Here is a 23753-nt window from a genome sequence, read left to right as displayed (position 1 = left end):
GGACCTGGCAGCCCAGGCTCAGCCCCACCTGGAGCACAGAGCACTTACTAATCAGTAGAAAGCCGTAGTTGTCTGCTTCTGCTCTGAGGCAGGAAGGAGCAGCCTTGGGAGCTGGCCTCCCTCCCAATCCTTATGCAGGGAGCTAGGTAAGGAAGAGGAACCAGTAACTCAAGTTCAGTACAGACTGCCGCAGAAGTTGTTCAGCAGATACTGACGGCTGATGGATTTCCCCCTACCCCAAAACTAGTACATACAAACCACAGGGCTTCACCACTCGGTTGAGTCAAGGGGGATCTGGCAACTCTGAGAAATGGAAAGAAGACATGATGGGGGGACCTGTGATATGGGGCCACACACTCTCTGTGCGAGGTTGTCAGCCCCAAGAAACCACGTGAGCCTCATTAACCTCAAAACGGGACTAAGGCTTATGAACTGGACACAGATAACAAGCTCTATAACATTATGAGATAAAGATTTTATAGCATTAGGAGATTAAAGTCTCTCAAAGGTTGATTAAACCTATCAACACTTAATTCACTGGCCAAAACAGCCGGGTACAAAATACTGTATAATGGTAGACATGCAAGAATGTGTCAACTGGCAAAGAACTCGACTGGGGTTCAAATGAGTCAGAATTAGCATCAATGTAAAGAAGACTCAACAGAAGGCTGAAGGGCACACGCTTCCTTTCAAGCTTTTTCCTAAGGAAATGGTATCACAATGGGACAGAGTGATATCACAGTAATCTGACAAAGGGAATATAACTACATATACGTGTGCATCACTGTAGAAGAAAAATTTTTAAATACATTTCAAAAAGTTTTCTGTAAATCTAAAACTGTTCTAGAAGATAAAAGCTATTAAATAAAATCAGTTCACACCCAAACACATGGAAATTGGTCTCTTAAGTAATGTCTGGACCAGAGAGGGCATACAGAACAAACAACAGGAAACCAAATAAACAAAAAATAGAAACATCTCATATCAGAACTTGGGGATCACTGCCAAAGCAGTACCGTGCTGCGGGAGGGGTTACACTAAAAATCCATATTAATGATAAAAAGAAACAGAAACTGAACAAAGTAATGAGGCAAAGGTCTTAGAAAGGGGAAGTAATACAACAAAAACCCAAAACAAAAGAAAAAAAAAAAGCCACTAAGTTAGTGTATTTTCTCAAGCTGGTGATGATCATAGCCATAGGAAAAGTACATGCCCCTAAAACAGGGAGCTGTAAGCCAGTCCCCTCTGCCCTGCTGCCCCACTCCCTGGAACTTTGAACTGTGCTGCAGGACTGGAACCTGGGACTTCTCTGTCCACTTCCACATCCACTCACAGCACAAGACAGGATGGGGGGAGGGGAGGGAGGGGCAGTCATCACAGGCTCAATGGACACCCTGTGGAGCTCAGAGGAGCTCCACAAATCCTTCCTTCAAAAGCCGGTGGGGGTGGGGGGGTGTCCGAGGACACCTGGGCTGACTGTGCATGCAAAAACTTAGGTGAGACCTCAGCAAACAGAAGCCAACAGTCCACCTTGAGAATCAGTCACCTGCCCCAGGAACACAAAACCAGAGGCACTAATTTAATTCAATTTAAAAATATTGCTTTGGCGCCTGTCCAGGATCAGGATAAGCAAGCACAGTAAGTAAACCATATAGTGCTGTCAGAAGGTGAACTATCAACATCCCTGTCACAGACAAACTAATGTTTAGAAAGGATGTAAGAATGTCATCTGCACAAAGATGCTTTCAATCCACTCCTCAACTGAAGTTTTAGAAAAATGGATATGGTAACTTTCTTTCTTAATTTCATAGAAAGAGCACCTATAGCTGCAGTAAATCTACCTAGACAGATTTAAAATGAGAGCCAACTTAACAAGGAACAGAACGCGTTAATAAATAATGGACAAGCACTAGAGCCACTCCACTTAAAAGGACAAGGCAAGATAACCTCCCACCACACTTCAGAGACTGGAAGAAAGAAACAGAAGAAAGGATATGTTAATTCCGTATTGTCAGCAGGTCTGATTGTCTAATTTTCTCCAGAAAATGCGCTAAGAAACACCTCCAAAAAGGTCATTGAGAAATCTCCAATCCTCCCAAGTTAAATTAGGCTAGGAAAACGTACTTTAAAAAAAAAATTACATTTATAATCTCAACATCAAAAAACATTAACCTTGAATATTAATTTAACCAGAAAATGATATTCAAAGAAAATGATAAATAGGCTAACAAGAAGGGCTGAACCTAAAAGGGTAAGTAAGGTGCCTGACTTGTCACTTGGAGCTCATGTGTCTGGGACACCACAGCTATAAGGCTGAAGTAATCCCCAAATCCTCTGGGATTACTTGAGAGCAATAGTGCAATTTATCCAGCTGATTTAACAAAAAGACTCTCTCCCCTTTGCCTCCAATGAAAAAAAATTTAAGGTATAATTCACATACTATAACATTCACCCATTTAACATGTACAATTCAGTGGGTTTTAGTAGATTCACAGGGTTGAGCAACCATCACCACCATCTAATTTCACATTTTCATAACCCACATTTTCATTCCCCATTAGCATTCACTCCCCAGCTCCCCTCGCCCAGACCCTAAGAACCACCAATGTACTTTCTGTCTCTATGGCTTAGACTATTCAGGATATTTCATATAAAGGGAACCACACAACACGTTATCTTCTGTGACTGGCTTCTCTCATTGAGCATAATGCTTTCAAGGTTCATCCATGTTGTAGCGTGTACCAGCACTTCACTTCTTTTTACTGTCAAATACTATCCCATTGTATAGTATTACAATACAGTAAATGTGGACGGACCACATTTATTTATCCATTCATCAGCTGACGGACAATTTGTGTTGTTTCCACTTTAGGGTTGCTATGAATAATGCTGCTGTGAATACAAGTTGTGTGGACACATATTTTCATTTCCCTGGGTATATATGTAGGAGTGAACCGATGGTACATATACATGGTAATTCGATGTCTGACACTTTGAGGAATTGCCAAACTGCTTGCCAAAGCAGCGTATCATTTTCCATTCCAGTGTTGATTTCTCCACAGCCTCATCAACACTTGTTACTGTTGGTCTTTTGATTTTACCCGTCCTAGTAGGTGTAAGGTCTCTTCCCATTTAAAAAAAGATTAATATTAGTAACAATAATAGCTACCACTCTTATAATTTTCCTTAAATCTATTATTTCACTTAATGCCTAGCTCAAAGTTCTCAGGAGAATTCTGGTTCCCATTTTATGGAGGAAGAAACTAAGGGTCCCAGAGGCCAGGGCCATGTCAAGCTGTCAGCTATCATGCTCAGCTATCCTGGGCAGAAGCACAGCTGGGACTCTGGGCCATCCCTACCCCCTCACACCAGCTCCTTCTGCTGCACCAGTGTCAGAACTATTGCTGGAGGGCAGGAAGATCCATGTCCAGAATATATTAAGAACTCTGACACACCAGGAAGAAAAAAGTGGACACCCCACAGAAAAAAGGGTAAAGGTCCTGAACAGGCTCCTCACAAAAGAGGGTTTCCAAATAGGCAGTCAACATAGGAAAGGTCCACGGGGAAATGCAAACTAGCATCAGGATGGCGACTAGGACACACAGATCAGAAAGGCCAGAATTTAACATGGAAAATGCCAGTGCCCACCCTGGGTGCTATCTACATGCATGCTCACAGAGGCACAGAGTCCAACAGCACAAACCTGGGTAAGGAAGCATGGTGTGTCCACATGGAACCCTGCCAGTGATGAGTGCCAACAATCTGCAAATTCAGGCAACAGTGTCTCTAGATAGAAAATGCTGAGTGAATACACAAAACCCAAGGTCCGTAGGACTGCCTAGAGTAAGTCGAAAACAGGTAAGATCAATGTATGGGGCAGTGTCTGAATTATTAACCCTGAACAAGCATTAGAGAACAGTCTCTGGGATGCTGACAACATGCTCCTTGCTCCATCTGTGGAGCTGCATGGAAACATCAAACTGTAAAAGTATGATCTGTGTAGTTTCTATATTTTATACTCCAATAAAAACTAATTTTAACCATTGTCAAAACTATAATAGGGCTTAAAAATAAATAGGAAGTAAACTATATCTCAAAAAGTAAACAAAATGATTTATGAAACTGCATACTGAAATAGAAACAAACCATTGAAAAGATGTAACGTCTGCAATGTTATCTAAATGTACAATGCTAGAGGTGAGATGCTCAGAACCTTAGCTACCACCACTCCTGGTGATGAGAAAGAACAGGAAGCAGGATGCAAATGTGCCTGGGTTGGTGTGCACATGCACTTAAAGTCTGTGCATTTTACTGTATGTTGTACAGTTATAAGATTAACAAAACACAAACCAAATGTACCCCAGATCTCAATATAGCCCATGGAGACCAATTACTCATTACTAATGAAACAAGGTATCAGAGAGACAATGAGAGATCAACTTTCCATAAATGCACTTCAGCAAAAACCTGACATAAGAATGCAAGGTCCAGCCAGGAAATGGGACAAAAAAATGGACTGCATGCTCACTCTGGGCCATATGCTTCCAATTGCCCCATGCAGGAACACAGTCTTGCTGGCAACTGGAGAGAAACAAGTTACAACAGCTACAAAGTACCAGCTTGGATGGGGGACCAGATGGGGTAGGGAGAGAGGGGCATAAAAAGGGCTAGAGCTGGCAATCAATAAGGATGCATCCAGGACAGATGTCCTTGAGAAAGACCCTGAGATTCACACAGCACACAGAAACAGAGTGGCTCCAAGGCCCATTTTCCCAGGCCCCTCTTCCAGCTCTGATGGAGTCCAGGGAAGAGATGAACCAGGTGGGAGAAGCCCAGGAGGGTGGGCAATAACCCGAGGCCTGTGCACTTCACAATCTGTGTCAACATGAGCCCATTAGCTTCTCTCACAGGAGGGATCTCCTTTCACAGGTAAGAAACTGAACTCTGAGAACAAGCAACTCCATATGACTTCCCAGGTGGGACTGCCAGAAAAGGCAGGAAAGAGGCGTAACAGATTGGAAGGCAGAACCAGCACCTGGACCCATGACTCTGCTGTTCAGTTGCCCACACCTAAGAATCACACCAGGAGCCAGAAATGTACCTTCCCAAGTACAGGTCCACCTGCCAGTCAGCCCTGCCAGTCTCAAGCTTGGAATCTGGAATGTTTCAGCTTACTGGGGCAGTGCTTGTTAATCCCCAGATCTGGCTGAGGCTGGTCGTGCTGGTCCTTGGTCCTACTTCACATAGCTTATGGAGATTACCTCTCTCCTGGCACAGCCCTGCCACCCTCAAGCACTAGCTAAATAAAGGGGCAGAGCCTGCAGAGGAGCTGGCCTTTTGGCCAAGGGACCAGGGTGGCCAACTGTGTGTATCTGTCCTAGACAAAAGGAAGTGAGTTCTGTTCCTCGGGTATCACCGAGGAAACTGAGAATGCAGGTCCACACAGAGCCTTGCACAGGTGACCCTGATGTCCTCCAAGGGGAGGTGTTGGTGACTCAGGCATACGACTCAGGCACTGCTGCTCAGAGAGAACAGCCACCACCAACACTCACTCACAGCTCTGATGCCTTTCAGAGGAGCCAGACAAAAAGGCCACCTGGGTGCAGCCCGTCAATATGCAAGTCTAGAAAAGAACCTGATCACTGCAGCAGAAGGTCGGCAGGGCTGTCTTGGATGGGGTGGACTGGAAGGCATGTGAGGACAACCCTCAGGCAGGGCAGCCACAGGAGCACAAACAACTCTGTGTCTTGTAATAGGTAAATTATGCCCCAATTTTAAAATGAGAGCTGATTACAGACAGAATCCTCTGGGCAGTAGCCAGAGTTGTCACTCCAGAAGCATCTGTCAGAGGTGTACCTGAACAATGCAGTCTGCCACTGGAAGAGGGGCTCAGCTTCGCCTCGCAGTGAATCACCCAAATTCCGACAGGTGGGTGAGACCAAACTGGCCAGGAGCAGCTTCCAGGAAGAGAAACCAAGGTGGGGAGGGAGGATGACATGCCAAACTCACACACAAGGACAGAACCTTCTGGAGGGCTGAACAGAGCCCTGTGACATCCCCACTGGGTCCCTATCAGGCCATATCTCAGACCTAGGGTGTCACCAGGGGTCAAGGGGGCCTGGGTTGGGGGGGGCACTCAGGGCAGTCAGCCCCAGGGACAGCAGGGGACAGGCAAAAAAAAGTGTCAGGGGCTACTCTGGGACCTTCCACCTTCCCTACAGAAAGCCATCCTAGGGCTGGTGCTCTACCATTTGAGTTCACAGATGCAGAGCTGGGCTGGGGGGAGGCAGGGTTCAAACCCCTTGGACACATAGTGCAGGCCAGGGCAGTGGGGGTGAGGTGGCTTCTCACACAAGGAAGGTGGGCCTGTGGGAATGCAAGCAGTGGTGCACCTTACGGCACCCCATGCCTGGCCTGTGCCTAAGGAGTCTGTGCCTCCTAAGTTGGGTATAGGCCTGGAGTGGGCAAGCCCACTCCCAGCGAGAGAATGGCACTCAGTAAATATATGCGGACTGACAGGAGAATAGGGAGGATGTGGGGACACCGCAAGGGGGTGACAGGGCTACATCAGAAGTGGGTGGACAGGGACAGAAGGTCCAGTGAATGGACAGGTAGTAGGGGTGCTGGGTGAGGCTTGGTGCTTGCGGGAGCTGGGAAGCGGGTCCTGCAGGCATCTCCTCTTTACCACTCTTCCCCAGCCAGCAGGAGACACACCCCCATGACTTGGCAGCAGGAATAGCTCCTAGGCTCACCCCTCTACCTGGGTCTGCCTGTGGCTCATGCACACCTCCAGAGAGGGGTCCTTTCCAGGACCAGCCCCGGGTAGCCAGTGGCCCATGACCTGGCCGTGGGAAGCAGACAAAGAGGCAGGCCCTCCTGCCAGCACGTGGACACAGCCAAGGGCATTCCTGGGCCCTCACTGTGCACCAAGGTGGAGAGATGCGGATAAATCCTGTAGCTGTGCAGAAGTACAGAATGACAGTCCACCCATGTGGCCAGGGAGGGTTCAGATCCCTAGCATAAGCTGCAGTAACATGATAGGTTTCCCAGATGCATCTTCCCACTGGGATCCTTCCAGAAACATGAAATCTCCTGATGCTCAAGTCCCACCCTGAAACTGTTTGATCCTTCTGGGTGTGGCCAATGTTTTGGAATTTCTGAAAGCTCCCTGGTGATCCTGGCGTGCAGGAAATTCAATACACCACACTGGCTCTGCATGAGCTTCCCAGGGAACCCAAGCCAGCTGAGAAACCAGAAACAGACCCATTCCCTACACAGGCCCTCAGAGACCTGCAAACCCACACAAAAGGACACCCCATGCACTCCATGGGAGAACTCAGCTCACCACCCTCAGCCAGCTCTTCTCATCTGCTCCTCATCTGCTCCCACCTTCCATTCCAAGAAGGACCTACCCCAGACCCACTCCCTCTTCCCTGTCTCACAGGTTTCCTGAACAGACAGGTGGTGGCAGGCATGGCCCCAGGCCTCTAGACATTTTTGGAGGCAGCCTGGGAAGGCCTGGCTACCCCGCAAAGGTGACCGAGGTGGGTGTGAATCTTATTTGATCTTCACAACAGCCACGCAAAGTAGAAACTTATCACTCCCATTTCACAGTTGAGCAAACCAAGGTTCAGCGAGGTCAGATGATTCCCCTGAATGGCACCACAGGGCTTCTCACTACAAAAACAACTTTTCTTCTTTGCAGCAAAGTAGTTCCCAGAGCTGGGAAGGGCGGGGTGGGATGAAGGTGGAGCTGGGCTCCAAGGAGCCCCCAGCAGCCTCACCTGGCAGGAGGGCAGGGAGGAGCTGGGGAAGGCTGCACAGATCTCCCCTGCAGGAGAGGATGGGGGCCTCCTGGGGATGAGGGTTCCACCTGGGAACTGGAGCAGAACAGAGGCTACAAGCACACCTGCATACACCCTGCCCAAGCAAACAAGCCTCATCCATCAGATCAGCATGCCAAGGGCCCAACCCTGTCCCAGACTCCCTCCAAAGGCCCAGGAGGGGCACGTGTGTGACAGCTGTTCTCCACTGGCCTGCCCTTCCCACTGTGTGGCTTCCTGTCTTAGTTTCCTGTCAGAGCACCTGCACACTGGCTGTAGGGATCAGAAAAACTGGCCCCAAGGTGTGGTACTCACCCAGGGATCACCCCCAACCCCCACGCCTGTCCCACAGGTCCACATCCATCCCATCACCAACCACAAAGCCCAGCTGCCCTGGGCAGTGTCCAAACACTAAGCTGCTTTTAGAAAACTGGGAATCCACTCCTGAGCAGGAGGGATTTAGCCAGAATCGGTGCCATTTAGAGAAGATTACACTCTAATTGCCCCAGTGTCAGCAGACAGGCTTCTGGCCAGCTGAGCCCTGTAGCCAGTGGCACTCCCCACAGACCCTGGCTCCTCTGTCAATCCTGGGGTCTGGGGACAAGCCCTTGTCTTCCGAGGCAGCTGGCTACCCGACACAAACCTCTATTCAATGGCCTGCAGTCGAGGGAGCTGATCAGCTCCCATCTATCCCAAGCCTCAGAATACATTTGGTAGGCAGAGCAGCCGGGACTATACCCGGCTGGAAACACCAGGAGAGTGGATTGCGGTTTCTCACCTCATCTCTAATCTCAACACATGTCCTCACGTTATTAGCCCCATTTAGGAAGGGACATCCAGCAAGCCTCACAGTCAGCAAGTAGCCAGAGACTCTAACTCAGGCCATGTCCCTTCAAGAACCCAGAGGTCTGCAGCTTTAGAGACGAGAGTGGAGCCAATGGAACTATGTATGGGCATGGGCCGCAATGATGATTCAATTCTCACATCTGCCCTAAGAGGCTCTGGAAGGCAGACGGGCCTGTCAGCAGCTGTAGCCATGATGAGATAAAGGGTGTCAGGAGCCAAGTGTCCCCCATGTCTGGCATTCTGTCACAGTCACCCTGGCAGGGTAAGTCCCCGTCATGAAGGACTCCCACACCCCAAGGAACCAAGGATGCTGCACTGCTCATGAAAAGAGGTGAGAATCTGAGGCTCAGGGTGGGCGGCTGAGACCCTGTACTGAAGCCAGGTACCTGGTCTCCCAGCCTCGCCCCTCCAACCTGCACACATCGAGATCACCCAGAAGAGTGAGGCCTGCAGGGATCCTTCCTGTGCTGTCTGTGACACACACACATGTGAACACATGCACACACACGCACACATGGCTCACTTCATCATAGCTTGGGCATGAAAGCCTAACACTCCTGACTCATCCTGGACACCCTCCAGTAGACTGCCCGGGGCCATTTCTCAGCCCAATCACAACAGCACCAACACTGCTTTAAGTTGCAGCAGCCACTGTGCAAATCGCAGCCAAAGAAAGTGCCACATCAGGACCTGACCCTCCGCCCTGCGCCTTTGGCCCAGGCATGCTACCTCTCCCCAAAGCCTCACAGGCTCCTGTGGGTCCTGAAAACAGAGATGTGTTCCAGACTTCAACCAGTACAGGCACAAAGGGGCATCCCACAGTGGAGGTGAGACACTGATGCTGAGAGAACATGAGGAAAAAGAGGTGTGCTTGGTAGTGAGAGTCTGCGAGAGATGCAGACTTGGCGGCCTGGCACGTAAACACCACCCACACCTACCATAAATCCATTGTGGGTCCCTACAGACCTATTCCAAAGGTAGTGAAGAGTCAGAGCTGGCATAGGGAAAGGCTGGGCGGGCATCTCTGGGGTGGAGTCTGACCCTAGCACCAGAGAAGAGGGCCAGACCTAGAGGCCTGGCAGGCTGGAAAGGGGCTCACATAGGGTGGTGAGCACCTGAAATAATAGTGAAGGTACCTGAAACGAAGATGGGGATGCGTCTGTCACAGTTTTGGAGGGACCTAGCCACCAGCTTCTGCCTGTGGGGCAAGCAGCTAGTAAACGGCCAATTGGGACCCAATCCCAGGTCTGAGCAGTGGCTGAGTCCACACCCCTCCCCTAACTACTGCCTGGGTCAAATGCATAAGGCTAGTAAGTTAAGCAGCTTTCTGGGTGGTTTCCCAGGAGTAAAGTCAACCCTGACTGAGCTGCTCAAACAGAAGGTCCCATGGACCACCTTAAAAACAGTGACACAAAGACACAGAGAAGTATCATACTCATCTTCTATCAAAAATCTAACCAACTGTACTAGTGATTTTTGTTTTTACTTTTTCTCAAGATTTAAAAAAAAAAAAAAAGGACCACCAATTGATGATGACCAGGACCAACCCTGCCAACCCAGGGCTGAAGACCTAGGCCAGCAGATCCCAGTCAGGTGTGCCGAGTCACATAACAAAAACCACAGGGCTTAAGGGAAAGATTCACCATTAACACATAAAAAGACAGAAACCTAATAAAATCAGCAGCATACATTCAAGAGGGCAGGGTGTTGGAAAAAGGATAATTGCACAGATGATTGGAACAGAACAGAACTCCCAGGAGTAGACCCACACACATACAGCCAACTGATCACTGACAAAGAAGCAAAGCAACTTCATAAAGAAAGTTCAGTCTCTTCAACAAATGACGCTGGAACAACTGTACATCCATGTGCGAAAAATGAATCTAGACAAAGACCTTATACCTCTCACAAAAATCAACCTGAAATGAACCACAGATCTAAATATAAAATGCAAAACTAATAAAACCTCTAGATAAAAACATAGGCAAAAAATCTATATGACCTGGGTTTGGTGAGGACAATCTTAACATGAAAACAAAATGGCATTAAAATTAAAAACTTCTCGGGCTTCCCTAGTGGCACAGTGGTTGGGAATCCGCCTGCCAATGCAGGGAACACGGGTTCGAGCCCTGGTCCGGGAAGATCCCACATGCCACGGAGCAACTAAGCCCATGAGCTACAGCTAATGAGCCTGAGCTCTACAGCCTGCGAGCCACAACTACTGAAGCCCGCATGCCTACAGGCCGTGCTCCGCAACAAGAGAAGCCACCGATGAGAAGCCCACTCGCAGTAACGAAGACCCAACACAGCCAAAAATAAAAATAAATAAATTTAAAAAAACTAAAAACTGCTCTGTGAAAGGCACTATTATGGGAATGAAAAGACAAACCACAGACTGGGTTATTTATTTGCAAAGTAGGACTTGTATCTAAAATAGATAAAAGACCCTTAAAACTCTATGATAAGGAGACAAACAATTCAATTTTAAAATGAGCAAGAGATCAGAACAGACACCTCACAAAAGACGATACACAGACAGCAAACAAACATGAAAACATGTTCCACATTATATGTCAGCAGAGAAATGCAAATGAGAACAATGAGATGCCCCTATACACCTACTCTAGTAACTGCCAAATGCAGGTGAGGAGGTGGAGCAACAGGAACTCTCATTCATTTCTGGTAGGAATACAGAATGGTGCAGCCACTTTGCAAGACAGTCTGGCGGTTTCTTACAAAACTAAACATACTCTTACCCTGTGATCCAGCAAGTCGCACACTCCTTGGTGTTCACCTAAAGGAGCTGAAAACTTATGTCCACACAAAACCTGCACATGGATGTTTTATAGCAGCTTTATTAATAATTGCTCCCAGCTGGAAGTAACCAAGATGCCCACTTTGAATGGATAAACAAACTGTGGTATATCTAAACAATGAAATATCATTCTGTGATTTAAAAAAAAAAAAAAAGAGCTAATAAGCAACGAAAAGACATGGATCAATCTTAAACACATATTGCTGGGGCTTCCCTGGTGGCGCAGTGGTTGAGAGTCCGCCTGCCGATGCAGGGGACACGGGTTCGTGCTCTGGTCCGGGAAGATCCCACATGCCGCAGAGCGGCTGGACCCGTGAGCCATGGCCGCTGAGCCTGCGCCTCCGGAGCCTGTGCTCCGCAACAGGAGAGGCCACAACAGTGAGATGCCCGCGTACTGCAAAAAAAAAAAAAACAAAAAAACCCACATATTGCTAAGTGAAAGAAGCCAATCTGAAAAGGCTACATACTATATGATTCCAGTTATATGACATTCTGGAAAAGGCAAAACTATGGAGAAAGTAAAAGATCAGCGGTTGCCAGGGGTTCTTTTTTTTGGGGTGGAGTGGTGTTGAATAAAGCACAGGGGATTTTTTTAACAGAGTGAAACAATTCTGTATGATACTGTAATGGTAGATAAATGACACTACTTGTTTGTCAAAACCCAGATAACTTTGCCGCACAAAGAGTGAACCTTAATGTATAAAATTTTTTTAAAAAATCATTTAGGATATATGGGGATCCTAGGCTGGAACACAGAATGTGGTAAAACAATCTAACTGTGTTACAGATAGATGAAACCACCTCACTGAAGGGGATAGCAAATAAGGTGCTTGCTTAAGTAATGTATTTGGAAATCAGTGGAGTATATAAGACTGAAGTCAAAAAGAACAGCACGTGAGCACTATACTCTAGTTGATAAATTATTTCACAAAGGGGTATAGGTCAACAGTTCTGACACTACTGTGATGTGTGCTGGAATGGAGCTGTGTGGGGGATGGGGAAGCCAGGTGTCTCTCTGGTGGAGGGAGGTTACATACAGATAAGCAAGGGGAGGTGGTGGGAATGATCTACGTGGTGATAGATCAGAGCTGGAGACATCAATAGGAACTCATGTTCAGCTTAATATAAATACATGTGACTACATCTAGAAATGTTTATAGATGTGTGTGTATATGTGGGCCAGATCTATCTCCTGCCTCTGTTGGCTGAGAGGGCCTAGAAGCAGGGACACTCCAGCAGCAACAAACACCCAGCACCCAGATCCTGGCTTCTAATACCATTCTCCAATAAAAGGAACCAGGACTCCTTGGAGAATGCTTACTCTTGTACTGGGGCAGGGAACATACAGGATGCCTCTGGAGAACCCTGTAGCACCAGAAAGTAAAGAGGCTCTCAGGAAGGAAGGGAGGAAGGAAGGAAGGGAGGGAGGGAGGGAGGAAGGGAGGAAGGAAGGAAACAATCACAATGATAGGTATGTTGAAGGGGCACAGGAGCCAAATGAAAGAGCTGCCAGGGGCCAAAGCTGTAACAAGCTAAGCAACAAAATAAAGCCCAAATATAAAATAAATATCCGTGAGTCCATACCAATATAAATGAATGGATGAATAAACAAGTAAACTGGGAAGAGACATGTCTCCCATGGGGAAAAATTCCGAACAATGTATGTACATGCTTCCCCTCAAGGCAGTGAGCATGACCCTCTCCTGCCCCCGCCTTGTCCTTAGGGTGGTAGCTGTGCAGTTTGGAAAGGATGAAAGAGCACCTTGAAGTGGAGATGCCTGACAAACACCTCAGCCAGGGGATCTAAAGCAGTTTATTTTTATTTTTTATTTTTTTTTGCGGTACACAGGCCTCTCCCTGCCATGGCCTCTCCCGTTGCGGAGCACAGGCCCCGGACGTGCAGGCTCAGCGGCCATGGCTCACGGGCCCAGCCGCTCCGCGGCATGTGGGATCTTCCTGGACTGGGGCACGAACCCGTGTCCCCTGCATCGGCAGGCGGACTCTCAACCACTGTGCCACCAGGGAAGCCCTAAAGCAGTTTATTTTTTTAAATTAATGAAAAAAGGCAGCAGAGTTTTAGAAGTGTCAGGTAGTTTAAAAACACATAAATGCTGCAACACATGGCACAAAACCCTGAGGTTTGCCCGTGGATATGATTTCTCCAGAGGGGGAAAGCAGGCCTTCTGAAATGAGATGGAAAGTCACACCAGATGCAGGTGGGTGGGTCACTGGGTGCAGGTTCTGTGTTCACCTGGTGTTTTCTGAGGACAAAATCACACATAACTCTTATTATGCTCATATTGTTCCCTCAAATATCAATCACTCTGGAAAAAATTTGCATTTTCAAAATCAGTGTTATGGGGCTTCCCTGGTGGTGCAGTGGTTGAGAGTCCGTCTGCCGATGCAGGGGACACAGGTTCGTGCCCTGGTGCAGGAAGATCCCACATGCCGCGGAGCGGCTGGGCCCGTGAGCCATGGCCGCTGAGCCTGTGCATCCGGAGCCTGTGCTCCGCAATGGGAGAGGCCACGGCAGTGAGAGGCCCGCGTACCGCAAAAAAAAAAAACAAAAAACAAAAAAAAAAACAGTGTTATGGCAGAGCTGACTGCTCCCATAAGAAATAAATCAAACCCTCTGAGACACCCTTTCTCCCTCACCATGCTGGCCACGATGACAAAACCAACAACACTAAGTGCTGATGAGAATGCAGACCTGCTTGTCAGCTGCTGCTGGACTCACTGCAATTCCAGCCTCTCCAAACCGGCAATGGGGCAACATTAGGTACTGCCTCGGGTTCATGACTGTTGGGAGCAGCAACTCCAGGGGCCTACATCCCCTCTGATCATCCTGGGTCACAGTTCTACAATACCCAGGGAATCTCTCAGGTCGGTGGAGAAGCCTGGACCCCTGCAGAGAATTTGGGGCAGGATGTGAGGGGGAAGGTGGGAGGAGAATGCCCAGGGGACCCCAGGAGCTAGAAGGGTGAGGTCCCAGGCCTGCCCTGACACCATCACTGAGGGAGAATCTGGTCCACTGCCAGGGCTTCAGGGATGTGCTGGCCTAAAACAAGGAAACCAAGGCCCAGGGAGAGGACCACTCAAGATCATGTCAAGCCTTGCTAGCACACAGTGTGGGATGTTAGCCCTCACTCTGAGCCCCAGCATCCTCACCTATGGAACTGGGACAAAGAGAGCTCCTCCCTCCTGGTTCAGAGAGAGCTGGACACCTCTCAGCACCACAGTCAGAATACACTTGACAGGTGACCACGAGCCTCAGCGGCACAATAAAAGCTGGTCTAATGAATGAACTGGATGGGCAACAATGACCCAGCAGTGCAAGGGCAAGGACATGTATCAGCTGAAGGTAGCACTGTGGCCAATTTCCTATAAAAGAGAAAGGAAAGACAAGACAAGAGTGAGATGCCTGGCCTGCATGGGGGCGGGGACAGCTACTCCAGGTTGCCAGTGGGGAAGCAGGACGGGCAGCCTCAGGATGGTCACATGAGGCCCTGTAAGCAGTGGCGCCCTCAGCCAGGTGCACCAAGTGGACCCTGCTTGGCTCCCAATGCAAACAGAACAACTGTAAAGCGACTATGAGCCAAACAGGGAAATCCGGACGCTGACCAGATAGAAGATGACATTAAAGAGTCACTGTTAATCTTGTGAGGTATGAAAATTAATCTGTGATTCTGTTTTTATAAAAAAACAGAATCACAGATTACTTTCTCAACACAACACACCAATGTACTTACAGTAGAAGTGAGGCACAGAACGGAGGCTGCCAAAGCTGGAGCTGCCAAAGTGGGCGCGAAAACACACAGGCCAATCTCTCTGCTCTGGTTATGCTTAAAACTTCCCCTAAAGATGGAAGACCTTTAGGAGGGGAACAGTGCAGAAAAACTGCCTTAAAAAAGCAAACCCATAAAACTCAAAGTACAACAATTATTTCACATGATACAACAATAGACTGGAAGTGCACAGAACCTTCCAAACCCATGGAAACCTCCAGGTCTTCGACCACTTGAATGAAACCTACTTTTCTGCAACTCAAAGAATAACACCAAACTCTGTGTCTTTTTAAAAACAACTGTTATAGATGCTCAAAGCACTTTCTAGTTTTTATAGATCATATGTATCTCACATACATACACAGGAAGAAAAAAGCTGGCACGTAGAAAAACCCGGTAGTTCCCCATACATACTCCATAATTCCTACAGAGACATGCTCATTTCTACATTTTGATGTTCTTAAAGTGAATGAACAATTTTTTTAAGCATATTAAGCTCTAAAGAAGAAGCCAGGCCCCGATACTCCTTGATGTCATCACCTACCTGAGCCTGGACTGCCTGTTCTACCACATGTCCCCGAGACACACCCTGCCCCTGCAGCCCCATCTGTCAGTCCACCTCCCATGGCACAGCAGGGCTGGGACAGAAAGGTTTGATGCCCAGGACAGCGGCTGGGCAGTCACACGGGGCCCTCTCCGGCTCTGGGGGACAGCTTGAGGGGCCACACTTCAAACACTGGACAGTATGGGGCCTGGGGCCCAGGAGAGTCTCATCCATCAGAGCCTGCAGGGTCCTGGCCAGCCCCTGCCTGCTAGCCACCTTCGCTTTGCTGTCTAAGAAGAAACCAAATCTTTCTTTACCTTCAGCATGTGTAGTGGCCCTTTATCCAGTGCACGGATGTGGAGAAGCAGGTCTGACTGAGGGGTGGCTGCCCCAAACTGACAAGGGTAAACTGATCTCTCCTCCCTCACAGTAAGGGGTTGGGGTCCCTGAGGTGGGAAGGCCCAGCAGGAGTCTGTGTCTACCTGGCCGTGGCTCTCTCTGAGGCAGCTGCTCAAACTTAAGGAGCCTCGGTCACTACCTGCCCAAGTGCCCCAGGTACACCAGCCTGATCCTGAGGGAAGAGCCATTCCTCCAGGGCCACATAGCTCCTGAGGGCCCAGGAAGGGTCCAGTTGCTCCCTTGGAGCCAAAGTGTGGAAACCACAGCCCTGGACAGCACATGCAGTACCTCCTCACCTGCCCAGGTAGTGCCACTCTTAGGCCTGGCCTCCCTCCTGCACCAGTTATGGAAAAGCAGCTCCTTCATAGTGTGTCCAACCACCCATCCAAAGTCACACCCTGAGAACACTGAGGTACACAGCTGCTTAACCCCCAGGCCCTGCAGGAAGACAGAATGCCAGGTGACACGGGAGTCTTGGGAATTTTTAAAAATGGAAGAGCCCTCAAGATTGCTTCACAACGCCCTGCCAGACACAAGCTCTGCAGGCAGGAAAGTGGGGAATGCCCAGCAATGCAGCCACAGTGGGGCGTGTGGTCATTGCCTTTGGATGCTGGTAGCTGCCTCTCCCAGCTGTTAGACCCCTGGGAGCAGGGCTGTCTCAGCACCTCCAGGATTCCCTGGATCCCCACTTCCACCACAAGTCAGGCTTCTTCATGCTGACAGCAGACCACCACACAGCTTGCCCTGAAAGGCCCACAGGTCTCCTAGAGTCTCCCAACCCCCAATGGCTCTCTGCTCCAAGTTCTAGGGTGGTATCAGATGAGCAGAATCCTCACAGGGTTTAGTCCAAATCAGGACTTTTCCTGTCTCAAAACAAACACTTGAGAAGGATGCGCCTTGCACAGAGGCCTCCAATTGCCCTTCCCTCCTCCACAGGTGCCTGCTCTCTTGGGGACAGGCTTCCTAGGCTCAGAGCCTTGAGTGAAACTCAGTTTCTCTATGCCTCGGTTTCCCCAGCAGTAAAACAGACATAACAGGGTGGTGACTCCAAGGGATGGCATGAGGACTGCAGGAGTCGGTGGGGCATGCGGAGGCTATGGCAGGAACAGCTCACCAACAGGGGCGAGGCCTGAGCGGCAGCCCTCACACCACCCTCCTCTGTGAAGCCAGCTCATGGCCGGAACTTCTACACAGACTTGGACAGGAACCTGGTGCCCAAAGAAAACTTCCAACTTGGTCTGAGCTATTGGACCTTCCTCAATCACTCACACCCATCCCTACCTTGGTTTCCCCATCCTCTGAGAGAGGAAATTACAAGAGGGATGGGAAGGAGGAAGCAAAGAGGACAGAGCAGCTGCTCCCACCAGCTCTGCCACAGTTGTTCATGCAGCCAGAGCCTGCAGGATGGGAGGGATATCCAGGTATTGGGAGCTGGGCTCAGGCAAGTCCAGAGGAGGCTCTGAAAAGTGTCCAGGCCTTGAAGGGCAGGCAGAGCTTCCAAGATCCAAGATTGGGAAGAGGCAGGGATGGTGAGGGCAGTGAAGGCAACCAGAATGCAGAGAGCAGTGTAGGTTGAGCCAGGCCAGAGGCCCCAGGCAGCAGGCTCAGGCCGCCCTCTGGACACGAAGCAGGGACACTCCAGACCCTGCGAGAACAAGGAGCAGAGACAAGGTGACTACAGGGACAGCTGGGAGGGGATCCAGGCCTGGGTGAGGTGGAGGGAAGGAAGGAGCTAATGACACCAGCCAACACATACTTATTGCGTAAGCACTTATTGTGTGCCAGGCACCAGTCCCAGCCTGTGACAGGCTTCAGCTCACCAAATTCCACCCGCGGCTTCCCTGGGATATAAGTATACTGCACAGACAAGATCCCGAGGTAGCACATAAGTCAGCAAGGGCATCCAGACTTTGTCTTCCTGCTCTCTCTGGGAGCCAAGCGAGGGTGGGGCTGAGACTGCACCACGACCCCCACCACTTGCCTGCGGCATGCCCTCCAGCCCTCACATTCCCAACCTACAAGGACCACTCACTCCTGGTACCTGCCTGAGCCATGCAGGCAGGAACTGTCTTGAAAAGGGCAGCACACCTGTCCTTTTCAAACTGCAGCTAAGGACACAGAGTGAGATGTTCCATGGCTACTGAGGACAGGAAACATCACATGGCTGACCAAAATCTGTCACCATGGTGGGGAAGGGGGCACAGCAGAACTTGTGACATACAGCGCCCTTATTAAGCCAAGCTCAATCACTAGCAAAATGGTTAGGCAAAATGGGCCAGTGGGTACCCTTCCTCCCGCACACCATGGTGTCAGTAGGACACAGACACACATACACTCACCATGTGAGAAAGGCTGCAGGGCCAGCACCACTGCCACTGGCCCCACAGAGGACCCTCCCTCAGGTCTGGTCACAACCCAGTCACCTGGGACAGACCAGCCAGCTTCTCTCCCTCTAAATCAGTATTATCTACAAATGCTCAACAGGAATACAGGCCCCTCTGTTCGTAGCATAATTTGTTAGTAACTGAACCCACTTTAGTTAAAGAAATAAAGTTTTAAAAGAATGAAGATGGCTCATCTCTCTACAGAAGAAAACAAATAAAATTTTAAAAAGACCCAACAGATATGGTCTCCTTAAATCTTGATTTTTAAAATAAGAGTAAATATTTCCAAGTATAATAATAACAAGAATTAAGAGAGGCTGACAAGAGCCTGTGTTGGCATGGCTTTGAGTAAACTGGTGTGAGGTTTCTGGCAACATCTACTGAGACTCTGATGCACCTTCCTCTAGTTCTGCTGAGACTTCCAGCTGAACTGTTCTCATCCCACCTACAATGAGGGAAACTGAAGTTCAGGACAGTGGGACAATGTGTCCAAGGCCATGTGGCCAGTGTGTGCGAGAGCCAGACGGTAACATCAAACTAAGCAAGCAGCCACCTGTGGAGACCGATATACCATCTTCCCAATTCCCCTGGGGACCCATCCTCCAGACACATGCCACAAAACTGAGTCAAGATTCTTACACTGGCCAAATGTCTGTGACAGTAAAGAGTTGACAACTGAAAGGTCCCTAAGCAGGGAATGATTAATTCCTGTGCAACTTTCCCTTCTGGTCTGCTCTTACAGCGGACGTGAATTCGAGCTTGTGAACACAGAAGGGGACTGCACATGCTGCCAGTGGGAGCTCACTATGAACTCTGAGGGGAGAGGCTACGAAAGACCAGGCTCACCTCTGAGCTGCAGAGGGTGAGCCTAATGTCTCCCACTCCATATTCTCAAGGCCCCCTCAGCATCCCTCCATCTTGGGCACATTCCCCTACCCCACACACTAAGATGAGGCCCTTGCCAGAGGGATCACATGTCACCCCTCTTGTAGATCTAGTGCCAGATAAACCTGGCTTGGAGTAGGTACCAATACCTGCTGACAGATACAAGACCTCGGGTCGAATGAGCTCCACCATCACCCTCCCTGGGGCCCCTATCTGTCTTCTACAGGGCACCTGCTCCACCAAGCATAGATTTAAGTACCTTCATGAATTAATTCCCTGCACTATCAGAAGGGGACCCAACTGGTCTACCCAGTGAGACACGGAGGCTCAAAATAGCCCAGGCACCTTCCTGAGGCCACTGGGAGTGGGGTGCTGGGAGGTGGGCAGTCCGGGAAGCAGCGAGCATGGTGGATCCTGAGACCAAGGGCCAGGAGCCTACCTGGACAAGATAAGAATCAAGTAGGGAAGGGGCAGACTATCTCAGGCACTGACAGGCTAGATACCTAACACCTTGTCCAGGCTTTTTAAATATGCCGCAGACGAACCCTTTCTGGGTGGGATGTTGCAGAGGAAGAAGCTAAGGTTCCTGCTCATAGCCACATCACCAGCAAAAGGCAAGACCTGGATCCAAACCTGGGTGTTCCACCCAGGAAGCAACTTCTCCCTCCCCACCCCCACAACAAGGCTGGGGAGGCAAGGAGGACTGAGAGAAAATGGTGCTTAAATCACCCAAGAGAATTATTTCACGGCAGGACTGCACAGCTCTCTCGCTGCAAGGCTCTTTGGCAGCCTGGGGGTCCAATCTGCTCACCCCGGAGTAAAAATCACACAGGAGACACAAGGCTTATCCATGACAAACACCCACAGACCTGTCCCCCAACTTCAGGGAAGGGCCTGGGAGGGCAACCAGGACGGGAAGTGGACAGAAGCACTGCATCACAGAGAAGTAACTAGCGGGGTGGTCTGCAAGCTGAGCATGGGGAGAGGCTGTGGGGTACTCCCGCCAGCTGTGATGAACACATTCAAAGCAAGCCCCCGACTTCGCCTTTTCCTGGTCTCCCGGCGCTGAAACCTCTGAAGGCAGCTGCGCCCAGAGAAAGGAGGTGATGTGCCTGGAGACGATGGAGACACACGCCCGGTCTTTCCCAGCCGGTCACCTGCATCCATCCCACGTCCCCATCCCCCGCACTCAGAAAATCAAACACCGCAGAGGACGCCATCCCACCGTGCCCGAGACCTGCCATCAGTAGCAGAAAAGCTGACCACACGGTTCCACCGCAGCCCTTGCCGCGGAGGCCAGAGTTTCTAGAACGCGCATCGCCCACCACACTTGGGGCCCGCCACCCACCGCAGGGCCGCCTCCCGGCCGGCCAAGCACACTGACGCTGGGCGCCCCGGTGCTGATCCGGGCTGCCTGGGGTCAGGGGTCGGCTGGGGAGTCGACCCGGCCCAGGGTCAGGGGTCAGTTTGGCCTGCGTCGGAGGCTGGTTGGGGGTCCGCTCGGGGGTAGTCTTGGCCACGGTCAAGGGCCGGCTCTGGGGTCAGAGCTGAGGTCAGTCCGGGGTCGGGATTGGCCGGGGGCGCGGAGGGCGTGGCGCCGGCGGCCCTTGCTCTTTACCTCCTTGAGCTGCTCCATCTCGCCGCGGATGGCCTCGTAGTCCACCTCGAGCTCCTCGAACTGCAGTTTGAGTTGGTGCTTCTCCTCGAGCACTGCCAGCCCGTACTCGGCCGCCTGTATCTTCTCACGCGTGGTCTCGGCCAGCTCGTGCGACAGCCGCTTCACCTCCGCGCGCAGCCACTCCGGCTGCGCCTCCATCACTAGCCGCGCGTACTCCTCCTCCTCGGACGGCGCGGACATGGTGACCACGGCCGGAGTCACGCCACTCGCTCCGAGGCTCAGGCCGGGTTCCCCACCGCCGCCGCCGCCGCCACCGCCGCCGCCGCCCAACCCGACGGCGCCCCGGCCGCCGCCGCCACGCAGCCGCCGTGAGCTCGCCGCCGCGCGGGGCACTGTGGGGGCCATAGTCCCGCCCGCGGCAACTACAAGGCCCGTCGCGCCCAGCGCCCGTCCTCCCCCGCCCGTGATTGGCCCGCGCCCCGTGCCGGGAGGCCCCTTCCAATGCTGTAGCCTCCGCTGCTGCCACGCGGAGCATTGTGGGGGTCGTAGTCCCACCAGCGCGCCGACTACAAGGCCCTTAGTTCCACACGCCCGCCCGCCCACGCCCGTGATTGGCCAGGGCATCCGCCGTCGCGGAGCCGGAAACTGGTGTTTTCCGGTGCCCGCCCCCGGGCCTGCGAGGTGTGGGTAGGTGGTGCGGTAGGTCATCGGCAGGACGCGGACTGCGATGTGCAGGGGCTGGGTGGAGCCGGCCACCGGTCTGAACCACCCTACGTGGAGCGCTCGGGGCGTCGCAGGGACGGCGGGCTGGGTGGCGGTGGGGACTATAACCCGACGGTTCAGACGGGCGAGGCCTGCGGAGCCCAGGACGTATCCAGTTGGGGAGATGGTCAAACCGCTAGCGGAAGAGACGCCTTCGCCCCAGCTAAATACGAAATGCCTCGTGCGTGTTTCCTAAGAATTAGGCATTTCCATGCGTCCTACGATGATCCAATTCAGGACCGCCGACACTGACGGGGCCTCGAATCCAGCATGGCTTCCCTGCGCTACCCTCGTAGCGTGGGTTCTGGTCCGGGACCCGGTCCTGGGTCACGCCTCAAATGGCAGTCAGGTGTCCTTACTGTCCCTCAATCTGGGAGACTTTCTCCCTCTTTGTCTTTATGACCTTGACCTTTCTGAGGCGTGCAGGCCAGAGATGTACACACCGATGCATCCCCACGGTTACATTAGGTTATGCACTTTGGCTGGAATATCAACGAGGTGGTGCTAAATTCTCACAGAATCCTGTCAGGAGACTCGCAAACCCATGGACCGGATGCTGCTGGATACTCCTTTGTAATCATTGATACTATCCTGTGAGAAGACAATTCAGACTTTGCAAATATCCTGTCACTCCTCAAGCTTTTAAAATTTTTATTGAGGTATACTTGATTTATAATACATGAGTTTCAGGTGTACAATGTAGTGATTCACAATTTTTAAAGATTATACTCGGGCTTTGCTGGTGGTGCAGTGGTTGAGAGTCCGCCTGCCGATGCAGGGGACACGGGTTCGTGCCCCGGTCCGGGAAGATCCCACATGCCGCGGAGCGGCTGGGCCCGTGAGCCATGGCCGCTGAGCCTGCTCGTCCGGAGCCTGTGCTCCGCAACGGGAGAGGCCACAACAGTGAGAGGCCCGTGTACCGCAAAAAAAAAAAAAAAAAAAAAAAAAGATTATACTCCATTTATAGTTATTATAAAATATTGACTATATTCCCTGTGCTGTACAATATATCCTTGTAGCTTTATTTTATACGTAGTGGTTTGTACCTCTTAATCCCTTACCCCTGTCCTGTCCCTCCCCGCTTCCTTCTCCCCAGATGTACATCCTTCTCCCAGATGTAGAGATTGTTCTCTACATCTGTGAGTGTTTCTTTTTTGTTATGTTCACTAGTTTTATTTTTTAGTTTCCACGTAAAAGTGGTAACATACAGTATTTGTCTTTCTCTGTCTCATTTCATTTAGCACGATATCCTCTAGGTCCATCCATGTTGTTGCAGATGGCAAAATTTCATTCTTTTTTATGACTGAATAGTATTCCATTGGGTGTGTGTGTGTGTGTGTGTGTGTGTGTGTGTGTGTGTGTGTGTGTGTATACACCACATTGTCATTATCCATTCATCTGTTGATGGACATTTAGGTTGTTTCCATATCTTGGCCATTGTAAATAATGCTGCTAGGAACATTGGGGCACTTTGTATCTTTTCAAATTTAGTGTTTTCATTTTCTTCGGATATATACCCAGGAGTGGAATTAATGGATCACGTAGTAGTTCTACTTTTAGTTTTCTGAGGAACGTCCATACTGTTTTCCACAGTGGATGCACCAATTTACATTCCCACCAGCAGTGTACAAGGGTTCCCTTTTCTCTACATCCTCACCAACATTTGTTGTTTGTAGTCTTTTGATGCTAGCCATTCTGACAGGTGTGAGGTGATATCTCACTGTTGTTTTGATTTGTATTTCTCTGATAATTAGCAATGTTGAGCATCTTTTCATGTGCCTGTAAGCCATCCATATGTCTTCCTTGGAAAAATGTCTATTCAAGTTTCCAGCCCATTTTTTAATCGGGTTGTTTTTTTGATATTGAGTTATATGAGCTCCTCAGACTTTTTT

At 50.2% G+C, this 23753-nt stretch overlaps 1 protein-coding gene across 3 annotated transcripts in view; it reads right to left on the bottom strand.

Moving 5' to 3' along the window:
- BICD2 (BICD cargo adaptor 2) overlaps positions 1-21386 on the bottom strand; it is a 53721-nt gene extending 32335 nt beyond the window's left edge. For all 3 annotated transcript variants that reach the window (XM_060015039.1, XM_060015041.1, XM_060015040.1), the window contains exon 1: positions 21100-21386. In XM_060015039.1, the coding sequence (XP_059871022.1) occupies positions 21100-21339 (240 nt within the window). In that variant the 5' untranslated portion in view covers positions 21340-21386. The remainder of the gene's footprint in view (positions 1-21099) is intronic.
- Positions 21387-23753: the final 2367 nt, after the last annotated feature.

This window comes from Delphinus delphis, chromosome 6 (genome assembly GCF_949987515.2).
Source record: "Delphinus delphis chromosome 6, mDelDel1.2, whole genome shotgun sequence".
NCBI lineage: Eukaryota > Metazoa > Chordata > Mammalia > Artiodactyla > Delphinidae > Delphinus > Delphinus delphis.
Note: the sequence above shows the minus strand (reverse complement) of the source record. Positions and strands in the feature narration are given on the sequence as shown.